The sequence below is a fragment of the Ptychodera flava genome, chromosome 2 (genome assembly GCF_041260155.1).
Source record: "Ptychodera flava strain L36383 chromosome 2, AS_Pfla_20210202, whole genome shotgun sequence".
Lineage (NCBI taxonomy): Eukaryota > Metazoa > Hemichordata > Enteropneusta > Ptychoderidae > Ptychodera > Ptychodera flava.
The window spans coordinates 17,569,318-17,593,616 of record NC_091929.1 but is presented as its reverse complement, the minus strand read 5'-3'; the positions used below and the strand labels follow the sequence as shown (position 1 = coordinate 17,593,616).

General features: G+C 38.0%; 1 protein-coding gene and 1 long non-coding RNA gene across 2 annotated transcripts in view; both read left to right on the top strand.

Annotated features, from left to right (window-relative positions):
* Positions 1–222: 222 nt before the first annotated feature.
* Positions 223–24,299, top strand: part of LOC139115899 (V-type proton ATPase subunit E-like) — a 340,813-nt gene continuing 316,736 nt past the window's right edge. The window contains exon 1 of the mRNA XM_070678329.1: positions 223–371. Within this exon, the coding sequence (XP_070534430.1) occupies positions 339–371 (33 nt within the window). The 5' untranslated portion in view covers positions 223–338. The remainder of the gene's footprint in view (positions 372–24,299) is intronic.
* On the top strand, positions 2,819–9,144 carry LOC139115911 (uncharacterized). Its single transcript, XR_011548204.1, has 5 exons — positions 2,819–3,052; positions 5,350–5,455; positions 6,205–6,296; positions 7,159–7,246; positions 8,978–9,144. It is a non-coding gene; the product is annotated as an uncharacterized lncRNA (long non-coding RNA).

The following is a 24,299-nucleotide window of genomic DNA, read 5'->3' as shown; positions in this document are numbered from 1 at the left end:
TGGGTGACTGAATTAGGGTGGTGGGAATATATGTGTACTAATAACATGATATACCTCAAGTTTTTGTCAAACAATGTATGAAATATGAATTCTTCAAGTCAAAAAAAGTATTTTATGTAAATTTACCGTGCTCGGTTCACATTTCTTTCATGAAAAATGTATTATTTGTCTTGAAGCCACATAACGAACAACGTACACCCCTTCTATCAAGAACACTCAACCATACTCACATGGTCATGTGATCATCTGCCATGGGTGACCTTGATATCGGTTGAGGGCAACCTGGTTGATACAATGCTTGATCTTTTTGCCGTGATTATCAAACGTAAGACATCAAAATGGCTTTGAGTGACGCAGATGTGCAGAAACAGGTAATGTTTTGGATCCAGGTAGTCTAAAATTACACACTGTGCCACTAAGAGAGCATTGACAGGGCTCGAAATTAGCGGTAGTCCCGCGTCCACAGACTACCAACTTTTCCCTTGGGCTACCAAAATCCATGAAAGGTAGCCCACATATGGACTACCAAAGACCGGGACATAAAATTCAGTCAGTAGGCTTGGCGTGCGATGTCCAATATCTGAACTGGCATACTTGAATGACAGGCACTGGAAGTGATGGTAAATGGAAACGCATTTTCATTGCATTTTGATCAAAATGTATCAATGACGGGCAATGTGCCTCCTAGCTGCAAAATTGTAGCTCTACGGTGAGGTGGTCGATGAGTTTTGGTTTTTGCGACCTCGCTCACCAGTAGAGCTACAATGCCGAAGGCCCTGTAGCATACAAAATAAGCGCGTCACACATGGCGCAGCATTTTCATGTAAAATCCCACATATTTACTGCATTTGGTCGTACCGATTTATCACTACTGAAGACTAAACACTATACTACACTAACCTTGTCGTTTATGGGGTTTTGTATTAGCACAGACACGTCGATCGCATTCCATAAACATTGAGCGTGTTTCTGGGAGCCGCCATTACTGGAAGTTGGTAATGGCGGCTCCAAGAAATGATTTTGGAACGCGATCGACGTGTCTGTGCTAATACCAAAGCCCATAAATGACAAGGTTAGTGTAGTATAGTGTTTAGTCTTCAGTAGTGATAAATCGGTACGACCAAATGCAGTAAATTATGTGGGATTTTACATGAAAATGCCGCGCCATTTGTGACACGCTTATTTTGTAAGCTACAGGGCCTTCGGCATTGTAGCTCTACTGGTGAGCGAGGTCGCAAAAACCAAAACTCACCGACCGCCTCACCGTAGCGCTACAATTTTGCAGCTATGTGCCTCCTCCCCACAGCCCATGGTCTATTTTTGGCACTGCTACAGTTTGTCTAGTCTCGACGTACTGAGAAGGTCGTGTTCATGACGACTATCAAAATTTTCATGCAACTCTGAGAATGAAACAAGATGTCATAGATCACCAAACTCTTGAGTATCACTGTTGTCCATTAGGCCAAAAAAGATCGTTTCTGGTCACCGCGTGCGTCATTTCAGAACCTGCGCGTCATGGCATTTTTGGGGTTACATACTGATCAGTACAGCTATCCTTGATATCCCTGTTTGCATGTCCAAAAATACTAAACAGAAAACTGAAGTACCGGGTATTATGCAGTCAGTGATAAAAGAAAATAACTGTTGCATCAATAGTGCCAAACCAGCATTTTTAAGAAAAAAGATGGAAAAAAACGAAAACCGCGTCCCAACATCACTTTTGCTGAATTTCAAGGACAAGAAACAATTTTTTGTTTGGGGGGGGGGGGGGGACCTTTAAACCGTTTCCTTCTGGTACTAGGTGTAAGTATTCACAATAAATGACTGGAAAATTCACTTCATGGGCAGAAGCTTGAAAAATGGTTTTTTTTTTGTCTGGTTAATGAAAAACAATATCCCTCAATTTGGATCATGGGCTACCAGCCATTGTCACTGGGCTACCAACTTCAGAAAATGGTAGCCCGAGTGGGACTACCAGGGGAAAAAGTTAATTTCGAGCCCTGATTGATAACATTTTTATGGTGTTCGTCCGGGCATCTTCTGGTAGTGGTACCTCCACGGTCCAGGTGACGGCACAGGCCCACGGAACGTTTCGTAGATCGTCGTCGGATGGGAAGTGACTGACACTGTGAGGCCGAAGGCCGAACCTCGGTACTGTATAAGAATACAGTACCGAGGTTAAGAATAAGAATACAGTACCGAGGTTCGGCCTTCGGCCTCACAGTGTCAGTCACTTCCCATCCGACGACGATCTACGAAACGTTCCGTGGGCCTGTGGGTGACGGGAACCCAGAGGCGATCATTGTAATAATTGTGATATGGAAAACATAATGAACAGACATTTCTTCCAAAACAAAACCCTCGAGGATCTGAGAAAAAATCTGAGAAGTATCCCAAGCGATTCATATCAAGTGAGAAAAGCTCTACGGAATTAATCGCGACGTTTTTGTAGAGCACATTCACCCAGGAACCGGCCGGTATTACCGGCGTTATACGGCCTCCCACCACAGCCCTGCAGACTGCTAGCTCTGAATGGCATGGCTGTGTGTTACCGACGTTTTACGGCCTCCGAGGAGCTACCAGTGTTTTGCGTATAGCAGTCTGCAGCGCTATGGTGGGAGGCTGTATAACGTCGGTAACACACAGCCCTGCCATGCAGAGCTACCGGCCGGCAAACATGCGGGTGTTCCGTACCAAGCAAAAGTGTGTTACACTTTTTACTACCAGCATCGCGACACGATGTATTGTTCAGTTAAAACTGAAAAAATACCTTTAAGGCTCAGTGGAAATGGCTGTTATCATTTGTACATCAAGCCCTAATTAAGTAATCATACAAGCATATAAAATGTTACAGTTTTTCATTAATATTAATGCTCATGAATATTAATGAGCTGTCAAGCACTCTTGGGACTCTGGGGAGAACCCTGCGCGTTACTTCCGACCATTTGCAGCACCAAAATTAACCGATTTGAAATGTTGTGTTTCAGATCAAAATATGATGGCCTTCATTGACCAGGAAGCCAATGAAAAGGCCGAAGAAATTGATGCAAAGGTATGTTCACTTGTATGTACATATGTGAAATGCCATGCTTGGTATTTCAGACTGTTGGAAGTATTCATGTCCACATTCATATATTACTGACTTCTAACAGTCTATGTAATGCATAAGATTGGTTATGTGGCTGCAATACATCAGTTTTGATGGCATTATCAAAATTGTTGTGCCTTCACTCGTTAACCAAGGAGTCTCAGAAGTGAACTTAAAAATTTGAGTCCAACTGAACTGCAATCAAGAAGCTGTTAACTTGAAGATCTGTGCCCCAGTTAGGCTAATATACTAGTAATAGGATCAATGATCAATTATGCCAAATGAAAATAGCGTCACGGTCTGCTTCCAGTAACCAGGCTACCCCTACCGATATTTAAAACTTCTTACCCTATTTTGTTTTAATCGTACAGGAGTTTACCAAATTTTGCTGTAGCAGGAGTTTCTAAAATGTGATTATTCTGGAAAATCAAATCATAATTTGATCCAACTATTGCTGATTCAGGAAGTTCACACCTCAGAAATGAAGATGTAAACTTTTGTTCAAACTTTCAACCATTTTCATTTCTCTTTTGAAAGCAAGAATAATATCCGGGGTTACCATGCAAATTTTGGTACAAGAGAAACAAATTATCCAATATTTACTGACATTTGAAATGCAAAATAGCCGCTATATATGTGTTATCTCTATTAGAGAAAAAACTAAGCTGGTAACAATTTCATACTCCATAAGTTTCAAAATGATGCCTCCACAAGTCAGGGCTCAAAATTAGCTGTAGTCCCGCGTCCACAGACTACCAACTTTTCTCTGGGGCTACCAAAATCATTGAAAATTGTAGCCCACACGGACTACCAAAGGCTGGGACCTGAATAAGTCAGTACTTGGCATGATGTGTTCAGTCTGTCACTTTGGTACAAGCTAAAATATGGTTAGCTTTCAATTTGGTATTCACAACTCACAACAGACGGCATCTAAATGCAGTCAAACCTAGCTGGACACAGAAAGGCCACACTATCACTTTGTTATGCAAATTACAAAGACTACCGGCTGTACCCTGGAACTTTGCAACAAACTGACGGACTTCAAGCACAGGCACTGGAACTTTTTGTTGCATTTTGATCATATCGTAATGGATAAATTGCAATAACACGGAAATTATGCCTCCTTACAGAAAGCCCATGGTCTATTTTTAGCCCCTCTACAGTATGTCTCAGTGCTGAGAAGGTAGTGTCGTTGTCATGATAACTATCAAAATTTGCATTCAAATCTGAGAGGGAAAGGGGTTATCAATAGGTCACCAAACTTTTAAGTATCACTATAGTCTATTATACCTGTTTCCTTAGGTATTAAAAGTGTGCAATATTCACATCAAATGACTAGAAAATTCACTTCATTGGCAGAATCTTGAAAAATAGCCTTTTCTTGTCTGGTTAACGAAAAAAGATATCACTGAACTAAAATATGCATGGGCTACCAGCCACTGTCACCAGGCTACCAACTCCAGAAAATGGTAGTCCAAGTGGACTACCAGGGAAAAAAGTTAATTTCGAGCCCTACAAGTGGTTGCCCAAAAGAATCTTGTAAAAGTTTAAGAGTTTGAATATCTGTCCCCAAGGCACATCCTACATGTACCGTACCTTAACCTGAACAGTCTTTTTGTTTCTGAGTGTTCAGTGTTGAAGGGAGCATGATATTACATCTTCCAAATGTTAAAGATAACATCAAGGAGAATAGCACTATCAATAAATACCGGTATACATGTATCTCTAATTCATCTGCAATTACATGCAGTGTGTCCTAGACTAAGATATTTCAAAATTCTGATGATCATTGGTTTTAAGAAGTGAAATAAATTTTCACAAACTTTGATCTTTGTTTAAATATTTAGACAATGCAGGAAATTTAGTCAAGTGTAAAAGTATGTCAAAATATATTTGCCATTCACACTGCATTTGTAAAGAAGTGTCTTTGATTTCATAATATCTTTCTGATGTCAATATACCGGTACATGTAAACTGGGGCAAAATTTACCGAACAATGCCCCAAAAATGCTGAATTGTGAAAGTTTCTGTTTTAGATATGTGAAAAACATGAATGTTTGAATAATTTTGCAGCAAAAATGCAATTTTAATCAAAGGTCAAGATATTTTGATATGTTGCTTCATCAAATGAGTACAAGGACCATCAAAACATTGCAATAAATTTATTGTTTAGTGTTTGATCTTACTTTTATATGGCTACACAGGTCATAAAGACAGGTAACAAGGTTTATGTTAATTACTATTTGCTGATCTTCTGGCAGAGGAAGAGTTCAATATAGAGAAAGGTCGCCTGGTCCAGCAGCAACGTGTGAAGATCATGTAATATTATGAGAAGAAAAAGAAAAACCTAGAGCAACAGAAAAAAATGTAAGAAAACAAAGCTGGACACCCCCTGTACACTTCATTGACTTTCACACACTACATGTGCCTTGACACACTCTGTAAAACCAAACATCATGTCCTCCCACACAGAATACATATACATGTATAGCATTATAACCAGTGTAGCTATGTCAAATCTAATACTCTTAAGTTAAGAATGGAAATTTTTATTTTTGAAAGAGACTGTAGAGGAATATTTGTATGTACAAAATTTACATAACAATAACATGTCAGTGTCACAAAATTCTGTTAGGTCGGTTGTTAGTGACATTAAATGGGTTCATTGATGTGTAAAATTTGTGAAAAATGTTTCTTTTTTGAGTAGAGTCATAGCCAAGGGTTATGTTGTTTGTTTAAACAATAGAACTTTATCATATAAATTTTTGTGAGCCCATGAAAAAAGAAGAAATTGCAAACAGTCATGTCCGTGCATCTGTGTATTTGTCTGTGCATGCCTTCATCAGTCCGTCAGTCTGTCCTCTTACACACATTTTTCAGAGATGTCAGGAGCAATTTCTTTCAAACTTGGTACAAGGATTACTCTTTTATGTCATATATATGGACATTATTTTGTTTGTGATACAATCAAATACAGCTATAATTTCCATCTAAGGTTTCCATATTCAATGGGGATTTACTGACAGAAAATGAGCTAGAAACATTTTCTAGCCAGGTCTATCAAGTACGTACACTCCTGCATAACAAACCAATTGGTCTCTGTTTTCTCTCTACAGAGTGTACTACCTCAGTGTATTGAAGCTTACAAGAAAGAAACAAAGAAATCTGTTGATGTATCAATAGATAAAGAAAACTTGGACAGTGATATGTAAGTTCAGTCACTTCTTAGAAGTATCTTTATCATTATCCTTCAAATAAATTGTTCAAATTATGTGACTCTTTTAAATCTAACCTAGCAGTGAGTAATATTTCAGATTTAACCACAAAAGGATTGTGATCAATGTGCCCGCTAAGCCCATTGCCCTTGACGCAGAGAAAAACAAGCTGATGCATTTAATTTACAAGTAATCTGATGCGTCACTGACACATCTTTAAAAAGCCTGCCAATGAAATGCTAAGCAGATTCATAATTTACACAGATAACATGTTTCCCTGTAGTTTTTGGGCAAAAAATATCTGAATGTTTCGTATCTGTTAGTCTCCGCACTGATACTTTATGCAGATAGTTAACTTCTCATGGGGAAGGAGACAGCCACTGTTGTTTTCATTGTCTTCTCATTGACTCATACCAGATTACCAAGAATTGAGAAAGACAAATGACCATAGAGGGCGCTATACTTACAACTGCTGACTTGTAGTTAAAGCTATTTTCATGTATGCGCCGCGGTGACGCACAGCAAATCAAGTTTTCTTCAATTGACTCAAAATAATTTTTTCTCACCTCACCTTAGAGGGCACACTGATTGTAATGATTGGTTGGCCATCTCTCTGTTTTTAAGCAGCCTATTCATATGTTAATATCCAAATCAGGAGAATGTATTGTCATGAAAACATATTCAAATTATATATTGATATGCATATTATCCATCAATCTGATTTTCAAGGCTGTTGAGAACATTGATGTAATGATGTTTTCATAATGAGCTAATATGCATCATGTGAGTGTTGACAAGTCAAGGAAAAGACCAAATTCTTTCCAATTGTACTAATTTTCTCAAATTTCCACACAGATCTGGTGGTGTAGTGTTGCTTGCACAGCATGGAAAGATCTGAGTTGAAAATACTCTAGAAAGCAGAATTTAACTTATCAGTAAACAGGTAAGTTGAATGTTGAGGATGGGGAGAATTATGGGGCAGTGCAAGAGGGATTGTTTGAGGGAAATGTTCTAGTAAGGGTAAGATAGAGTGTTGAAAGAGAGAGGACTTGGAGGGACAGATGTTTGAGAGATACAAAGGGTATAAGCTGTGTCCCCTCTAGGCTAAACTGACACGCCACTCACTCAGAAAAGCTTTCATTAATACAAGACAATTTACCTATACGAATACTAGTGTATGGTTATTGGGCCAAAAAGTTCAGAAATTTCTGAATTGACTCAAAGGTTTGTGTACTGGTGTGATTGGTTGCTTATTATTGAGGCAACAAATAAAAAGAAATGTGGGTTTCAGAAAATGCGAACAAAAAATGTCTGAGGTAGGTTGGTTACGAGAGACACGCATTTTAGTTTTCTTGCATAAATCAAAGTTACAGTACATGCATCTTGTCCAGAATATCAAATTGATTTTTTTGTACTCTAAATCATTCTGACATGTTTAAATGTCAGTATCAGGTCATTTTATTTCTCAAACATACCGTACTTCCATTTGGTTTTCAGGGTAAATGTCTGGTATGAGGCCAAGGGGTGCTTATTCTATGCAGTGATGAATTAAGTACTGTATGTATGTAGGTGTTTTACATACATACCGTAATATGCTGATACCTTTAGTCTTACAATATCAATTTACTGGTTATGGTTATATTATGAGATTATTAGGAAAATACCACAAAGTATACACAAGGACATCAGCATATAGTGTATCACCCAATATAAAGCTGAGGGCAAACCACAATGCTCTGTCCAAGTGCATACTTTGTGGTATTTTCCTAATACCTTTACTGTGCATCATACATTTGTTTCTTGTGATTTCTTTTACATATACAAAATGAAAATATCTCGCCAACACTCATATGTACAGATACACAATGAGTCACATGCTGAGTCTTCCTGTTTACAAGCGATTAAGAGACTCAATCTAGCAATCATCCAATGGCTCATTCCATTTTTAAAGGGGGTGTCTAATGCACCATGCATCATGCTTTCATTTATAACAACTATTTAGCATTGACTATTTCATGAATATTTTCCCTCAACAATACAAATCATCCACAAGGAAACTTTACTCTCAGAAGTGATAAAATGCAGGAAGGATGGCCACATTTGGTATTTTTGCCCATCCTAAAATGATCAATGACTAGGAATAAAATTGTATCAAACAATATCATGCTTTGGCTACATTTTTGCAATGACAGCAAACTATCAAACGCCCAGTCATAGAAGATGAACAGAAACACAATGTGACAACTCAAGTGACAGAAACTGGGGGTCAAATGAGCAATTTATTTAATGCAGATTGACTCAACTATGCCACAACATTACATGTACATTTCATTCATATTATTTGCTGTCATTGTATATCAGACAAGGATGACATCATCTGCCGTGGCCTGTCAGTCAGACAGATGACAGACGACGGCCAGATATGTACCGGTACACATACCGTACAACCTGTATTAGGAAGCGGAATATTTGATGTTTCAATCTATTGACTCATCTATTCAAGAACATTACATTTATTCATATTATTCGCTGTCATTGTAGATCAGGCAAGGATGACGTGGCCTGTCAGTCTACCAGATGACGGCTAGATATGTTCATACAAGTACACAACCTGTGTTAGCATATAGGGAGTGGATGAACACTCAACAAAAAACTTGTTTTGATTTATTTGTAGATGATTTAATCAATGCAGTAAATGAACTTGCCATGGGATATGCATCAGAAGAAACAACATCTCTTCTAGGACACTTACACAGACCATTGCCTCCAGGAGAGGAACCTGTTAGATTGTTTTCACTTAGATATGATGTGGATCGGTGCAACTCAGACAACTTGTTGGCGCCGCCATGCCAGGTATGATTAGTTAAATTATTATGGCAGTAGAATATACTAGTCTTGTAAAATTGTAATCACCCGATCATGCCCATTAAATGTGGATTTTCTTCTTGATTTCAGTATACAGTATGTCATATTTTAAATTAACAATATTCTGTCTGTGATTCAGATTATAAAAACGAATCCTCCTGTCTTCCCCAATCAGGATATCTGCCCAAGGCAAACTATTTATGAATCATGGTCATTTCCTTTTCCTTGCTCTGACATTGAAGTTAAATGGCTAAGTGGTTGCAATGCCTGCATCAGACAGATTTCCCCTGGATTTCAACGACTGTCCAATTATGATAGCATTAACTGTACTGCAATAGGTGGCATAGCTACTATGTGTTTCATTACCATTGTGCAGCCCACGCTCTTGACAGAAGTGATTTTCCGCTGTGTCTGAGTTGAAACGTGCTGGTACTATTCCACTGTTTGGGAATTGTTGCTGATGAAGGCTGCATACCTTTTCAAAGGCCAAAAGCATACATTCTGTGTCATCCAAGGATTCAGTGAAAGGTAGCATTTCTGTCTTTTAGCAGGTGGGGTGTTGTGATCTGAAGCTACTTCTTGACGCCATTCTTTGAACCACAGGTGTGCTGATCGTAGTTTCTGAAGTCTGTCATCACTCATAGATATCACTATTCTGTGATCCCGGAACACTGATAGGCATCATTTTAAAAGTGGTATAGCCACAAATTAATGACGGCAAATCACTGTACACAATACAAAGTGCTATAATTACAATGCACCTGTGTTTTGTGTACGGCGATTTGACATCATCAGTTTGTGGCTATACCACTTGTAAAATGGCGCTTACTGATATGATATTGCTTGTTTGTTCAAGAAATTCAATGACACTGTTGAGTTGTGTTCCATCAGACAGACTAGACTGATAGCATTTCATTAGATGCAACATGTCTTCATTCAACATGTCTTCAGCAAGATGATTACACATCTTCTCAGCATTACTTGGTGCTAGATGAGTATCTGAAATCTTCTGATAAATAGGTCCACTGTTCACATCTCTATCCCATTTGACTGCTCTCACCCATTGATTCCATTCAATAGGTAGACCATTCTTCACTAAGGCTCTCTTATGTTGTCCTTCAACATGACCACTAGAAAGAACTGCATTTCTCAACTTCTTCATGTTGTGAGAGAAATCTTGTGCATGGATGATAGATGATGTTGAGTTAACTAGATTTGGACTTGTATACTTATTTACAGATGGTTTTGTAGCAACTTGGAAATTTAACTTAAAGGTCTTGTGAAGAGTAAAAATGAATTTTTTATTGCTTGTTTATTTTGACAAATAAAATGGTCAAAAAAACATCTGCATTGGAAATTTTTGAAAATGCCCTCCCAGTTCTAAATAAAGGCCCTAGCGACACCCTTGGCAACAAAGATGCAAAATGGCGCTTACTGATATGATATTGCTTGTTTGTTCAAGAAATTCAATGACACTGTTGAGTTGTGTTCCATCAGACAGACTAGACTGATAGCATTTCATTAGATGCAACATGTCTTCATTCAACATGTCTTCAGCAAGATGATTACACATTTTCTCAGCATTACTTGGTGCTACATGTAGATGAGTATCTGAAATCTTCTGATAAATAGGTCCACTGTTCACATCTCTATCCCATTTGACTGCTCTCACCCATTGATTCCATTCAATAGGTAGACCATTCTTCACTAAGGCTCTCTTATGTCGTCCTTCAATATGACCACCAGAAAGGACTGCATTTCTCAACTTCATGTTGTGGGAGAAATCTTTTGCATGGATGATAGATGAGGTCTGGTTAACTAGATTTTGACTGGTCTTGTAGCAATCTGGAAATTTGACTCAGAATTGCCAGTTTTCTTCCCCACCATCTTGCAGAATATACCGGTAGTCTACTTGGAAGTTAAAGGCAGGGGGAGCCTATAAATACCCCCTATCTCCCTGGGCATTCATAATCCAACATGAGTGGCACATGGTAGCAGCGTCAACGAATGCTCCCGAAAATCTGGATCTTTCAAGCACCATGGTGTAAATTAAAGCACTGTTCCAACATATTACGTTTTGTGAATACTTGTGGAATCACCTTGTCGGCGAAATTCTCTCATTTTTTCTATTTTAAGTTGCTTTTTGATGCCAAAACTGCTTCGATGCTGTGTTCGAAGCGTCCAAAGAACAATAGATGAAAGCGTTCAAACAGCTGCCAATCACGAGGGGACGCGCAAAGGTGCAAACGATCAAACATTTGTTGTGTACATCGGATCGATTACGATGTCAACAATGAATAAACGATTCTTACTATATACTGAGCAAAATACTTGACCAATGGTTACAGGGACAAAACCCGCGACATGCGGACTCATTTTGAATTGAGCACGAAGAACTACTTTTCTAACAACTTTCAGCCGAAATCAACTCGATTCCGATCTATGCCTACACATGGAGCTACCAAAGTAGTAGCTCCATGGCCTACCCAAATCACTCAACCGCTCACAGACGGCGAAAAATTGCTCTCGTGACGTTCAAAACCGTTGTTTGCTGGCGATGCACGGTCAAAGGCCAATGCAGTGGCCGGCCTTTGGATACGTTCATGCGACGATTATACAGGTGCCCATGAGCTGCATTATTTCCCGGCGGTCGGGTCGGGGCAATGAAACTAAATCGCGATCCATTCATCTCTGTTGGAGTTGTCAAAAAAGAGACACTTGCCATAGATTATAGCATCAAATGGTGACCGTTCAGACTGAAACATGAAAGGTCTGAAGATCAGAGGGCGCTCTGTTCTGCAATCTACGGAAGCAGGTTTTCGAAACGCTCTAAAACATCGTATATTTCTAGCGAAATCAGTGGTGTTTGCATCTAAGTCTCAGTCATCTGTTACTTAAACTGTTTGTGAGCAGTGTTAAGGTAACAAAGTGAACATTTTGTTCGTGTAAGAAGGTTTTTTGTTAGTTTTGGTACCGAACAAGCCAATATGGCCACGGCGAGTCAAGACAAAGCACTGTACGCACAGGTGGTTGCCGACAACCGGAATGCTACAGCCAGCCAAGACAGCGCTCAAGTTCTACCGCTCTTTCTCAAACAGTCAGACGTGGAACCAAGAGATAGCAGCCACTGGCTAAGAGGTGAGGAGGTTTTAGCAGCAATAGCAGAAGTCGTTACAATCGATAGTCTTGAAGGATTACAACGAGTAAGGGGATTGTGGCGAATTTATCTAAGTGATGAAGCTGACAGAACAATTTTACTTCAGCACGGGCTAGCATTACGGGGTAAGTCTGTTCCACTATGGGGACGAAACCCCTTTAGAAGAGAACTGCATGAAAACTGGCTCAGAGTAACCATAAAGGACTTGCCTCTATGCTTGATGATAGTGCGATTTTGACCACTCTTAACAACATGGGCCTGCAGCTAAAAACAGACATAACTCGTCTAAAGTGGAGGTTCGGAGGCAAGCTGACCAACATCTTCAATGGAGATCGGTCTGTGTATATTGAACAGCCGAAAGCACCGTTACCAGACTTCATTAAAATCGGAACATTTTCGGCTAAGATCATTTGCAAACAACCCATGGCAAATTTCCAACAACGCTGTGGTAAATGTCTTGAAGAGGGACATTCAAGTTACGTTTGCGCAAAGCCGGTAAAGTGCAGGAAATGTTCAGGAGATGGACACATGGCAAGAGACTGTAAAACAACCAGAAAGACACGGTCAACGATCCTCCATCAAAACAACGTGAAGTACCGATACAAAGAGAAAGTACTCCAAAGACTGCAACTGTCATTCAGAAGGGTAAAGCGACTACCACATCCGACGGAAAAGAGCAAAGTTCTATCATTGCTTTTTTACGGGAAAGTAAAGGAAACAAGTCGAAAATAGCTGTAACGTCAGAGAGTCTACAAGATGATAAAAACGTGACAGATGTGGACGATGAAAATGTAACTGACGTTAGCGGTGACGATGAGAGATATAATACGTCTCGAGAGGACGTCTCGGAGTTATCTGCAGAATCACCGCCATTATTAACGTCAACAACTGTGAAGAAAACAGACACCAAGAAGAATCGTAAAAGAAGACGGAAGTTGCGATCCTAATGATGAACAATATCAGATTTATTACCCTGAACGTCAGGGGTTTCAACGAGAAAACCAAGCGACAACATATCTTTCGATGGCTTAAATTTCAAAAGACAGATGTGGCAATTTTACAAGAACTTCACGGAGACGGAAGAGACACTGATCTGTGGGAAAAAGAATGGTGTGGCAGAATTTTCTATTCGAAAGGTGACAATTATAGCAGAGGTACAGCTATATTGGTCCGTCAAAATTTTCACTTTGACGTTGACACTGTGTGGAAAGACAATGATGGCCGAATTATCATAATAAATGGGAGTCACAATGGTTTGAAAATGTCAGTCTGTGGTATTTACGCCCCAAATGGTATGAAACAAAGAAAAGAGTTCTTCGAAAAATGCAACGATTACGTCAACGAAAATTGTTTGTACGAGAACACAATAGTGGTAGGTGATTTCAACTGCGTACTGGACAAAAATATGGACAGAGTATCCAATGCAAATTCACGCCGTACAAATGACAGCTCTACAGCCGTTTTACGGAATTTCATTCAGCGTTTCAGTCTATGTGACGTTTGGCGAAAATTGCACCCAGGAAAACGTCAGTTCACATGGCGCAGACTCACACCATCGCCAGTTCACAGCCGCCTGGACTACATTTTTCTTGCTAAGCATCTTCTTCGTCAAGTCAAGAAGACAGACATCAGACCTGCCATACTGTCAGACCATATGGCTGTATCCCTGGAGATTCAGTTAAGCGTCGACAAGAGGGGACCAGGAACGTGGAAATTCAACAATAAACTTTTGGATAAGGAAGAATTCGTTACAAATGTAAAAGAACTTATACAGAACTGTCAACGTAAAAGCTTTGATAACAACCAAGTGAAGTGGGATCTTTTAAAAGGAGAAGTTAGAGAATATGCTATAGAATTTACGCGGAACGCGACAAAGAACTACAACAAAAAAATACCGAACCTTGAAAAGAAGCTACAAGAATATGAAAGATTAATGATCACAAATCCATCGGATGAGAATATACAAAGATACGGTGAAACTAAGAAGCGGCTTGAAGAGCTATACACGTTATTATCAGAAGGGGCACAAATACGATCTCGTGTCACATGGATTGAAAAGGGGGAAAGAAGCACCAAGTACTTTTTAAACATGGAAAAACATAACGCTGCAAAAAAGGAAATGAAAGAGCTTGTGACAAGTGATGGAAAACAGGTGACAGACACAGATGGAATTCTCCGAGAACAGCGAAACTTCTACAGCGAGCTGTATAAGCACAGAGAAAGTGGAATGACGTTGGACAGTTTTCTATCGGACACGGTTTTACCACAGCTATCTGATTCACAGCAGGAGCTATGCGAAGGTCTCTTCTCACAGAAGAGGAATGCCTCCACGCGTTAAAGACCATGCAAGGAAACAAGTCTCCGGGTTGCGACGGATTGTCAGTAGAATTTTATCGTTTCTTCTGGCAAGATATTAAATATTTAGTTATTTCTTCTTTGAATGACGCTTTGATTTTTGGCGAACTTTCAACGTTACAAAAGCGAGGTATGATATCTCTATTATTCAAAAAGGGCATGGAAAGTGATTTAAATAATTGGAGGCCTGTGTCATTGTTGAATATTGATTACAAGATTGCTACCAAGGTTTTATCAAACAGGCTGAAATGTGTTTTACCTTTTGTCATTGATCGTGATCAAACTGGTTACATGAAAGGACGTTATATTGGCGAAAATATACGTCTCATCACTGATATCCTGCACTATACAAAAAAGAACAACTTAGAGGGGGCAATTTTGTTTATTGATTATGAAAAGGCTTTCGACAGTGTGAACTGGAACTTCATGTTTAACGTATTGAAACGGTTTAATTTTGGTCACAATTTTATTCAATGGGTGAAAGTATTATACACCAACATTTCTAGCAGCATTTCGTATAAAGGTTGGAATTCCGATTTCTTTTCGCTTCAGAGAGGAGTACGTCAGGGTTGTCCTCTCTCTGCATTACTGTTTTTACTTGTCATAGAAGTCCTTGCATGTAAAGTTAGACAACACAAGCAAATTTCTGGTATTTCTATTCCAAATAACAACTCTGCGAAAATCTCTTTACTAGCTGATGATACGACAATTTTTGTGAAAGATAAGGGTTCTATTAAGATTGTTTTAAATGTTATGGGGGACTTTCATAAGTGCTGTGGATTAAAAATGAGTAGTCGAAAGTCGAAAGCAATGTGGGTGGGTAAAAATAGAAACTGTACTGATAAGGTGGATGGGATTGAATGGACAAATGAACCTGTGAAAACCCTTGGAGCTTATTTTGGGTATGATGATGAAAAATGCAAAGATTTAAATTGGTCAAATAAAATAAAAAAGCTGGAAAATATTTTAAATACTTGGGGCAGAAGAAATTTAACACTTTATGGGAGAGTTGTTATTGTGAAAGTATTAGGTATTTCGCAAATTCTGTTTTTAGCTTCAGTAATCGGTATACCCGATGAAGTGAAAGCTAAAGTGCAAAAACTTGTTGATGTTTTTATCAAAAGAAAACGTCCAATTAAACAAACGACACTGGAAAAAGACTACCACAAGGGTGGTGTCAAGAGTATCAATGTTGATAAACAGCTTCGTGCTGTCAATGCCATTTGGGTAAAAAGATTGGTTTCTGGTAAAGGCAGCATTTGGGCTGCAATACCATGGCATTACTTTACTATCGATGAGTCATGTGATTTATTACAACAAAACCGATGTTGGAATTCCTTACCAAGAAATGTATCGTCATTAATACCTCATTTTTATGTCAGAGTTTTAAATGACTGGTACATAGCATGTGATAATGTCATTGCAAAACGAAATGTAACGCAAAGGTGGAGTAAGAAATATCATATTTTTTACAAGTCACTTACAGGAGAGAGTTTGCAGTATGGTTTATACACAGATAGTCAATTTATTCCAATAGACAAAATCACTTGTAAATCCATCTATTGTATTCTCCTAAAGCAACAATGTTCTAGCACTGACAAACTTGCAATCGATAAATGGTATTCGTCACTAGGAGTAAATAACTTAAAAACACTTGTTCACAGTCAGATGATTTGGAAGAATATTTATTTATGTACAAGAGAAATTAAATTAAGAGAATTTCAATGGAAATTGCTACATAGGTTATTACCATGTAATAAGTATTTGTATTATTGGAAAAAAATCGATTCTGTGAATTGTAATGTATGTCAGGTTCCCGATTCTTTGGAACATAAATTTTTGGAATGCCGAGTGGCAAAACGTCTTTGGGTAAAAATTTCAATTATCATTTGTAATTTTTTGAGTAGAAATGTAGTTTTGACGAATGTTGACATTATTTTCAATTGTAATGCAGAAAAATGGCTTTGCACAAAATTCAATGGAGAAGTGATCAAACTGTTTATTTTGCTATGAAAATGGTCTATTCATAAATATTGGCTCGGGGATGGGAAAGTACCCATAGATGTACTTTTCAGACAGGAGTGTGCTTTAAGATATAAGACTGAGAAAGAATTACGACATGATAGCAAATTTTTAGAAGCTTTTGAAAAAATAATGAAATCTTGCTAATTATTGTAGTTTGCTTTGTACTTTTCAAGTATATTACATTTGCCGTAAGGCATATTCGATGTGAAACTCCTGGCGAATTTTAAATAAAAGATAAAAAAAAAGGTCTGAAGATCGCCGTGATGTCGTTCTTCTCTATACGTTTTTCTGAGCTTGTTTTTTTTACTAAATTGCTCTAATATTATCTGACATGTGTTTGAAATCTTTATCAACTTTTCTTTCCGGACCAGGGCGCAACATTACCTTTTTTACTTTCATAGTAACCTAGGATTCATTTAATTCGCTGATTAATAGACTCTTATGTTCTTCCTCGATTGTCTGTAACTGACTTTACTTTCCCGATATCGATATTGCGTTCGCACTCATCACGTGTCTTGAAACTTACGTCATTCCCTGAAATAGTTTTCAGACAGACTCAAGAAATTTGACAACTACTACCGAATAGTCGGCAAAATTTACAGAAACTTGCAACAATAATTACATGTGTGGTAATTTTACCGTCTTTAGCCTAAGCGGGTTCGCTTGGCGGAAGCAGTATATAACGATCGGAGTTCCAATTTTTACCCTTGAGTGTGAGTGTAGTATTCGAACAACTGACATCATCATCTTACGCTGTTCCGAGTGGCCTGGGCATTTTTTATAATATACAATAAATTGACCCTATCAAAATTCTTGTTTTTTACATTGCTTGGATATCGATATTTTTTCTATATTTTTTGCCTTTGATTTGAAGTCTTTTGATTCTCCATTGGCGGCAGCTCATGTACGGTTACAACCGTCATGTGATCACCGGAGTGTGCTTGTAAAGTTGTCGGGAAGTTGTTCAAAAAGCATTTTGTATTTAGCGGCTGCAGCTCGGGATTTTTCAAGATAAACAACCCATTATACATTTCCTACATCTTTGAAACGAGGATTACGGTAATCTTTCTTGTGATGAAAATTTTGTGAACGTCTTTGCAATGTGATCCCACCATGGGTGTGATCTGATTCTTTGTTAGTAAAAATCGTCAGAAATGGTCCAGTGGCCGTGATAAAATAGACTCGGGTGCAAAAATCATTGCGAGGAGGATTGTAAATAATTCACATTTCGATATTTGCTGTCGTATTTCTCGACAGGAATGACCCATTTTTACGCATTGTGTATAAGAAGATCAAGGTGTTCGGCAGTCAATTGCTTCTATCATAATAATCTTGATCGCAGCTATTTGGCGAGAAGACAGCGGGCTCTTATAATCTCGCAAAATTATTGATATTATGTCTTTGTGTTGAAAATTTTCGATCGAAGGCAGCAGCTCAAATCAACAGCCGTGGTATATTGGGTGTTTATCACTGGACGCAGAACTACCTTGCTATCAACATTACGTTCTGTACCAATGTACGCCCCTGAAAGTTATAGAGTCAGGTGCTGCATCGGCAGTTACACATTGGTCGTAATCTTTTCTTATTCTGCCCCTATTTCTTATATCTTTTGTACCGTCTAGAAATTTCAAAGCTAGAAATTTTTACCGTGACATATAACACAGTGACCTTGCACACTAATAATCATTCCACTGTTTCTGTTGGGGTTTGTTGGTTTTATGATTTACCCCGTGGCCCCAGTAAAATCTTTTCCATACGATACACAGTTGAATTTTTTAAAGGTAAATTTAGTATATTCCCAGTTTGTGGGGTAAAGTTGTCTAGAATGAAAGGTTGAGTTGACGCTGATAGAGTAGACGTCGGGCCTGGCAGTTTACTGAGGTCCGGTCAGTTTGGGGTCGTTTAGTCCAGAAACCTGCAAAGTTCTGTATGATCATCGTTCGGCGTTTGGGTGTTTTAACTCAAAATCTTTTGGACAAAGTAATTCAGTAATAATGTACGCCAGATTCCTTATGTTGTTTTGCCACCGTCATACGCGTATACCGACGGCTTTAGATTAAAAACGGTAAAAATATTCAGTGCTCGTAAATGCGTGCAAAGTTTATTTAGTGACTGTTTACGCAGTATAGTCATCAATACGACTAGGATTTGCCACCACGTAACGACTGTAATCCCGCATCAATAGTCCATACGAAAATTTTGTGCTGAATCGAAGGAGGTAAAAATTACGGTAGGAAAGGTCGGTCCATTTTCCGTCAAAGTTGTTGATCTTCAAAATCTTCACTGTGCACAAACTACATGAGTGGCTGTTATAGGTCTACACGTCCCACGTGCTTTCCACTGTTCCTTGTTACGAGCTATGTTCAAAGCGCGGAGTTACAGACATTGGTGAAGTACCGGGTACATTGATTGTGTTCAAAACCTCTACCTGTTTGCTCCTCGTGTTTTTTGTGTGTGTCCCTAACGTCGACTGGCTCTATGCTGTATGTTGCGTACACACATAGCAGTCGGGATTAAGATTTCCTGGGTAAATAGATACACTCAATAGTTTATTCCGCCTCTGACGCAAAGATACACACTGTTTTACATGTACCACTCCTAGGCCCTGGGATCGATTGCCATACCTTTAAAATCATAGAGTTTAGCGATTAGATACCAGAAAATTGTGTGCAGTTCTTATGCCTTTATTAATGTACATGGGAAATGGCAAACTGGAAATCTGAATCCAGTGTATCCCAGGAACACAACCTGTAGTACTTGACTTGCCAGATGCTGTGTTACTTTATTTTCTTTCAATAGTTGCAAGTTGAAAGCTTCGTCCCCGATATCAAACCAACCTATTAGTGTAGGTTTGCCATCCTTCAGCGATAACATCACATCTTCCTGGATCTTGGTTTCATCATGTATAAGACCACCAGCCCATCCATTTGCTGGCAGCTTTGCTTCCATGGCTGCCTCATGCATCCACTGTAGAACATCTCTATTGATGCCGCTGACTTGATGGACTCTATCCTTGTATCTTCTTAGTTGTCTGTTGGAGGGAAGGATACACATGTTGCTGTCTTTCAGATCACAGTGTACCGGTATGATCTTGGACTTCTTGCTCACAGATGTAAACATATGCTTATGACTTTTGTATCCCATTTCATGCTTTTTATGTTATTTTGTTTCATTTTCAGAGCTTCATGTTGACTCTGTAGAAGAATTTTAAAATACTTTAAGATTTCAGCTAAATCAGCTTGGTCATCAACATGCAATTCAATGTCAAATCCTGAAGGGGGGGGGACATTTTATAACAGTTTTCCTTCTTCAGGAATTCCACGTCTGATTGTCTTCCCAGGCATCTTTTTGACATCCGTTACAAGTAGTTGTTGTTGCACACCATGAAAGCACCTGAAAGCATTGTCTTTATCTGAATGTATATGCTGACTCCTTGCCTCCACTAGTACTCACTTGCTCCACTAAACAGGCCCTTTTTACACCAAATCTTTCTCCCTCTGTGATGGGAGTGCCTCTGCATATTTTCAACTTTTGTACAGATGCAATGAAATTTCCCAGATGTTCCTTTGTAGAAATGAGTTTTGATGCAATTTCATACACTACTAAGTAGTTTGGGATGCTCTGAAAGTCTGTAGGCGAGTCTTTTGCACTGGTTTTTCCAGGTGATTCCCCAGTACAGTCCTATAGTTTGACCAGTAGTCTTATTTCTGGTGGTTGACACTTTAACATTTGGAAAGACTGTTTTGTTTATTCTTCCAACAATACCTTTATTAGTAGCAGTACAACCAGATTGCGTTGAAGCTTTGTATGCCAAAGACATTGTGCACTTATTGTTCCATTTGGGTCACTCTTAATATGACATTGTATCCTTTAAATGAAATGTATAAAATTACCACTATCAAAAATGCTGACGGTCAGTCACAATCAGGGTGCGCTAGATGATTTTCATTTGTTATGGACATATATCTGCTATTCAGACTGATATTATATTGCTTATTTGTTTCTAATAAATAGTAATAGTTGTATCTAACTGGGGCACATAAAGAAATATTGCATATATTGTGCAGTTTTGGTTGTACATCCATAAAAATGCCTTTAAAACCTGTAAAAAGTAGCGTTATGCTGTTTCACTTCAAAATGTACTTAATTTCAAAATGTTTTTGGAACACAGTGTCAAAATTGTGGAATTTTTAGCTTACATATGTTATTGCAGAATACCTAATCTTTCTTTCACAAGTTATTTCATGTGATTATGTGCATCGGAACAGAAACTGTGGTATTTTTACCAAAACTGTAACATCGTTATGTTTTTGTGTTTTATGACCATAAGTACATATACCTTTAGTTTATATGTAGAAAAATGGGTAAAATATTGTAATATTGAATTTAATTCCAACCTCAACATCCATGGCAAGCATTTTATACACCAAAATTAAATAAAGTTGCATATTGTATTGTTTTGTGAATAAATGAAAATGGAGATCGTTGTGGTCGGAATTTCTTGTAGCGTCCGTGACACACTCATATCTTAAGGACAACAGGAGTTATAAAAGATCTGATGTCACAGGCCTAAGTGTCAATAGGTGCCTACCTTAAATAAACAAATTATATAATTACTGTCCCTTGCATTAACTATTAATATTCCTAAAATATGGAAATGTAGCATCCGTGACGGTGTAGCGTCCGTGACGGTGTTTACTACATTATTAATAATTAATAACTATTTAAAACATTTTAAAGCAGTTAATCCACTGAAAATATAAATACTAGTGTGTATATTGTGTACATACATGGAGTTGGGTTACAAAATGTCTTCAAGGCATAAAATTGTAAATTTGCAAAAAATTGATTTTTTAAAAAGTAATAAAACACTCAAAAAGTTATGTTGAGCCTCAACTGTAACACTTAGATTGGTGTTTTTTAAGAATGCAGTAATTATATTGAATATGTTATTAGAATTCTAGTGAAAAGAACAATGAATTCTGTGCTGTATATGCATTTATTATTGTGTATTCCATTTCAATTCATTATGTCACGGATGCTACAATAAAATGCAAACATTGTTTTTCAGATTATAAGCCAATCTAAATGTGAAATAACCATCACATTTTATTGTTTTCTTATCACATTTTGAATTTTAAAAAATCAAGGGGGTAAGAAATGACATTTGTGTCAACTCTGTCTCCACCACTTTCACATATTATGAAGGCAGAGAGTACGAACGTAAAGTTGGCGTCATCCTCATCCTCATCCTCAGGTGACCTTTCTAGCTGACGCTAAAATGACACTACTCAGCATCAGCTTCAGCGTCGTATCCAAAGATTGCGGAGGTTCGCTACCCGATGATGGATAAATGATAAAATTTGCCCATAACTTAAGAAAATAACAACTCCATTCTTTCTCAACTTTCTTTTGAATCCTAAAACTGGTTCGCAGGTAATATTTTACCGTTAGAATATCTCATATGGACTAGTTTTTTGGAAATGTTCGTAATTTTCAGTCCATGGATCCGCGGATGTGTTTGTCGGTATCCTCTTAACTCTTGCGTTAAGATTTCCAAAAATTGGTGCAAAAAAGGTATACATGGTCCGAAATATGTAAAAATCGCCACCATGAGAGGTGATGTGAAAGCCCTAATTATTCAAAGGACATATAAAACAATTAACTTGTATAAACGTTATGACTTGGGGCCTGAAAAGTCAATATATTAAACATAAAACCTTTGAACTTTAAGGAAATTAAGGGCTAAGAATGTTGCCTTATAACTACAACGTGAGAAACGGATATTGAGAGGAGAGGTAACTAAATATTATGAAATGCAAATCCCACATTTACAGTGATATGAAACTTGGAGCATATTTTTAAAGTCGTTTTTACACTTATCATTCCATCAGATGCATTCGGGAATAATAAGATCTGACGCCGGTGGAGCTGACACTGTAGCGTCATCCTCATCCTCATTTTCGCGTGACCTCTGAAGCTGAGGATGAGGATGATGAGTATGACGCCAACTTTATGCTCGTCAGAGAGTACAGATATATTATAGAACAGAGGTCAAAGGTTGGCAGACTACGTCTCTGATCTCCAGCCTCACCTAGGTGTGTGTGCGCGCCCCATCCTGACAGGTGTTAGAACAGCTGCAAGCCATTTGGATTTCTGGGGTGGTGTGTCAAATACATTGTAGCAAACTTTATTGTGGGACCACAGGTCAAAGTTTACAACCTGTCCCTCTAGCCTGATCTAGGTGTCTAGTTTTATCTTGGTTTTACACTTTAAGTAAGGCACAAGCAATGTTAACTTCTGTGTTTTTTGACGTATTGAAAGTTTATTACTGGTATAGACATTTTTCACATACTCCAACTGATTTTTGCAGTAGTTGCTATAGCTTTCTTGTTCAATTTAAAGAAATTGTCAATGTTTTGACACAATTTTCACAATTTAAATGTTTGATAGAGAAAGGTTTTGGAGAAAAGAGAAAGAAAAAACCAGATTGTTGATTGCTTTTTATATTTCAAATTGACCTAACTTTCAAGTTTGATTTTGGTAGCGTCCGTGACAAAATTACATGTCATACTAAACAGAAAATAATTTAGAAAGAAGTTCATTTTAATTACACTGAATGGTATTAATATTGTTGCTATAGCATGGTTAATTCATGACAATAAAACTTTTAAATACAGCATACCAGCGGAAGGACATAGAGGAGTTGAAAGTCCTATTAAAAAATATGATCAATATTGTTGTATTTCTCACTAAACTTGAGGTTGTGATTATTCATGGAAAAATTATAAGTAAATCATACTAAGTATAGCTTATTTTAATGCCAATATGCATCTTTTATATTGTAATAACATAAGAAAGCATTAACAAATCATTGTTTAAAATTTTATTATGACATTTGTGTTTCATGTACAACATTTCTGTAGCGTCCGTGACACTGTGTCAACCATATAAAACAACGTGCACTGTGGTAAAACTAATGACGTTTGCTTCACCAAATTTTAGGAAGATATGCCCCATACCATAACCTTTCAACATATTATTTAACTGGACAGTTATCATGAACTTGAAATTTTGACCTAAGTGACACACTCTAGCGCACCCTGATTGTGACTGACCCGTGTGCATATCACAGTGTATAAGGACAAATTTGCTTTTCACTGCCTAATGACCAGATGTGTAAAAACCTTGTCACACATCTGATCATCACTATTAGTGCAAGATGCGAGGTATAATGATATTCAAATATGCAGATTACATTAATGAGGATTGTTTCAGTATTAAAATTCTATGCTAATGACCCTTAATCAATGTGGAATATTCATGTACGTCGGATCTTGCATTGTATAGATCATCAAGCAGTGAAAAACAATTATAGACTATGGCACTAGATAGATCTGCAATTACACATTATGTATTTTGTCACAAGGGAAACATAAAACACTTCTAACGACATACCAAAAAATGTTTCCCCGTTGTTGTGTACATGTAGAGTAAGTATGACTTTGCTAGTGCCTCTCTTTTGATGAAACTCTGAATTCATGTGTCAAGGACTCAAACCACCACATGCAACTACATACATGCATTTGTAAAT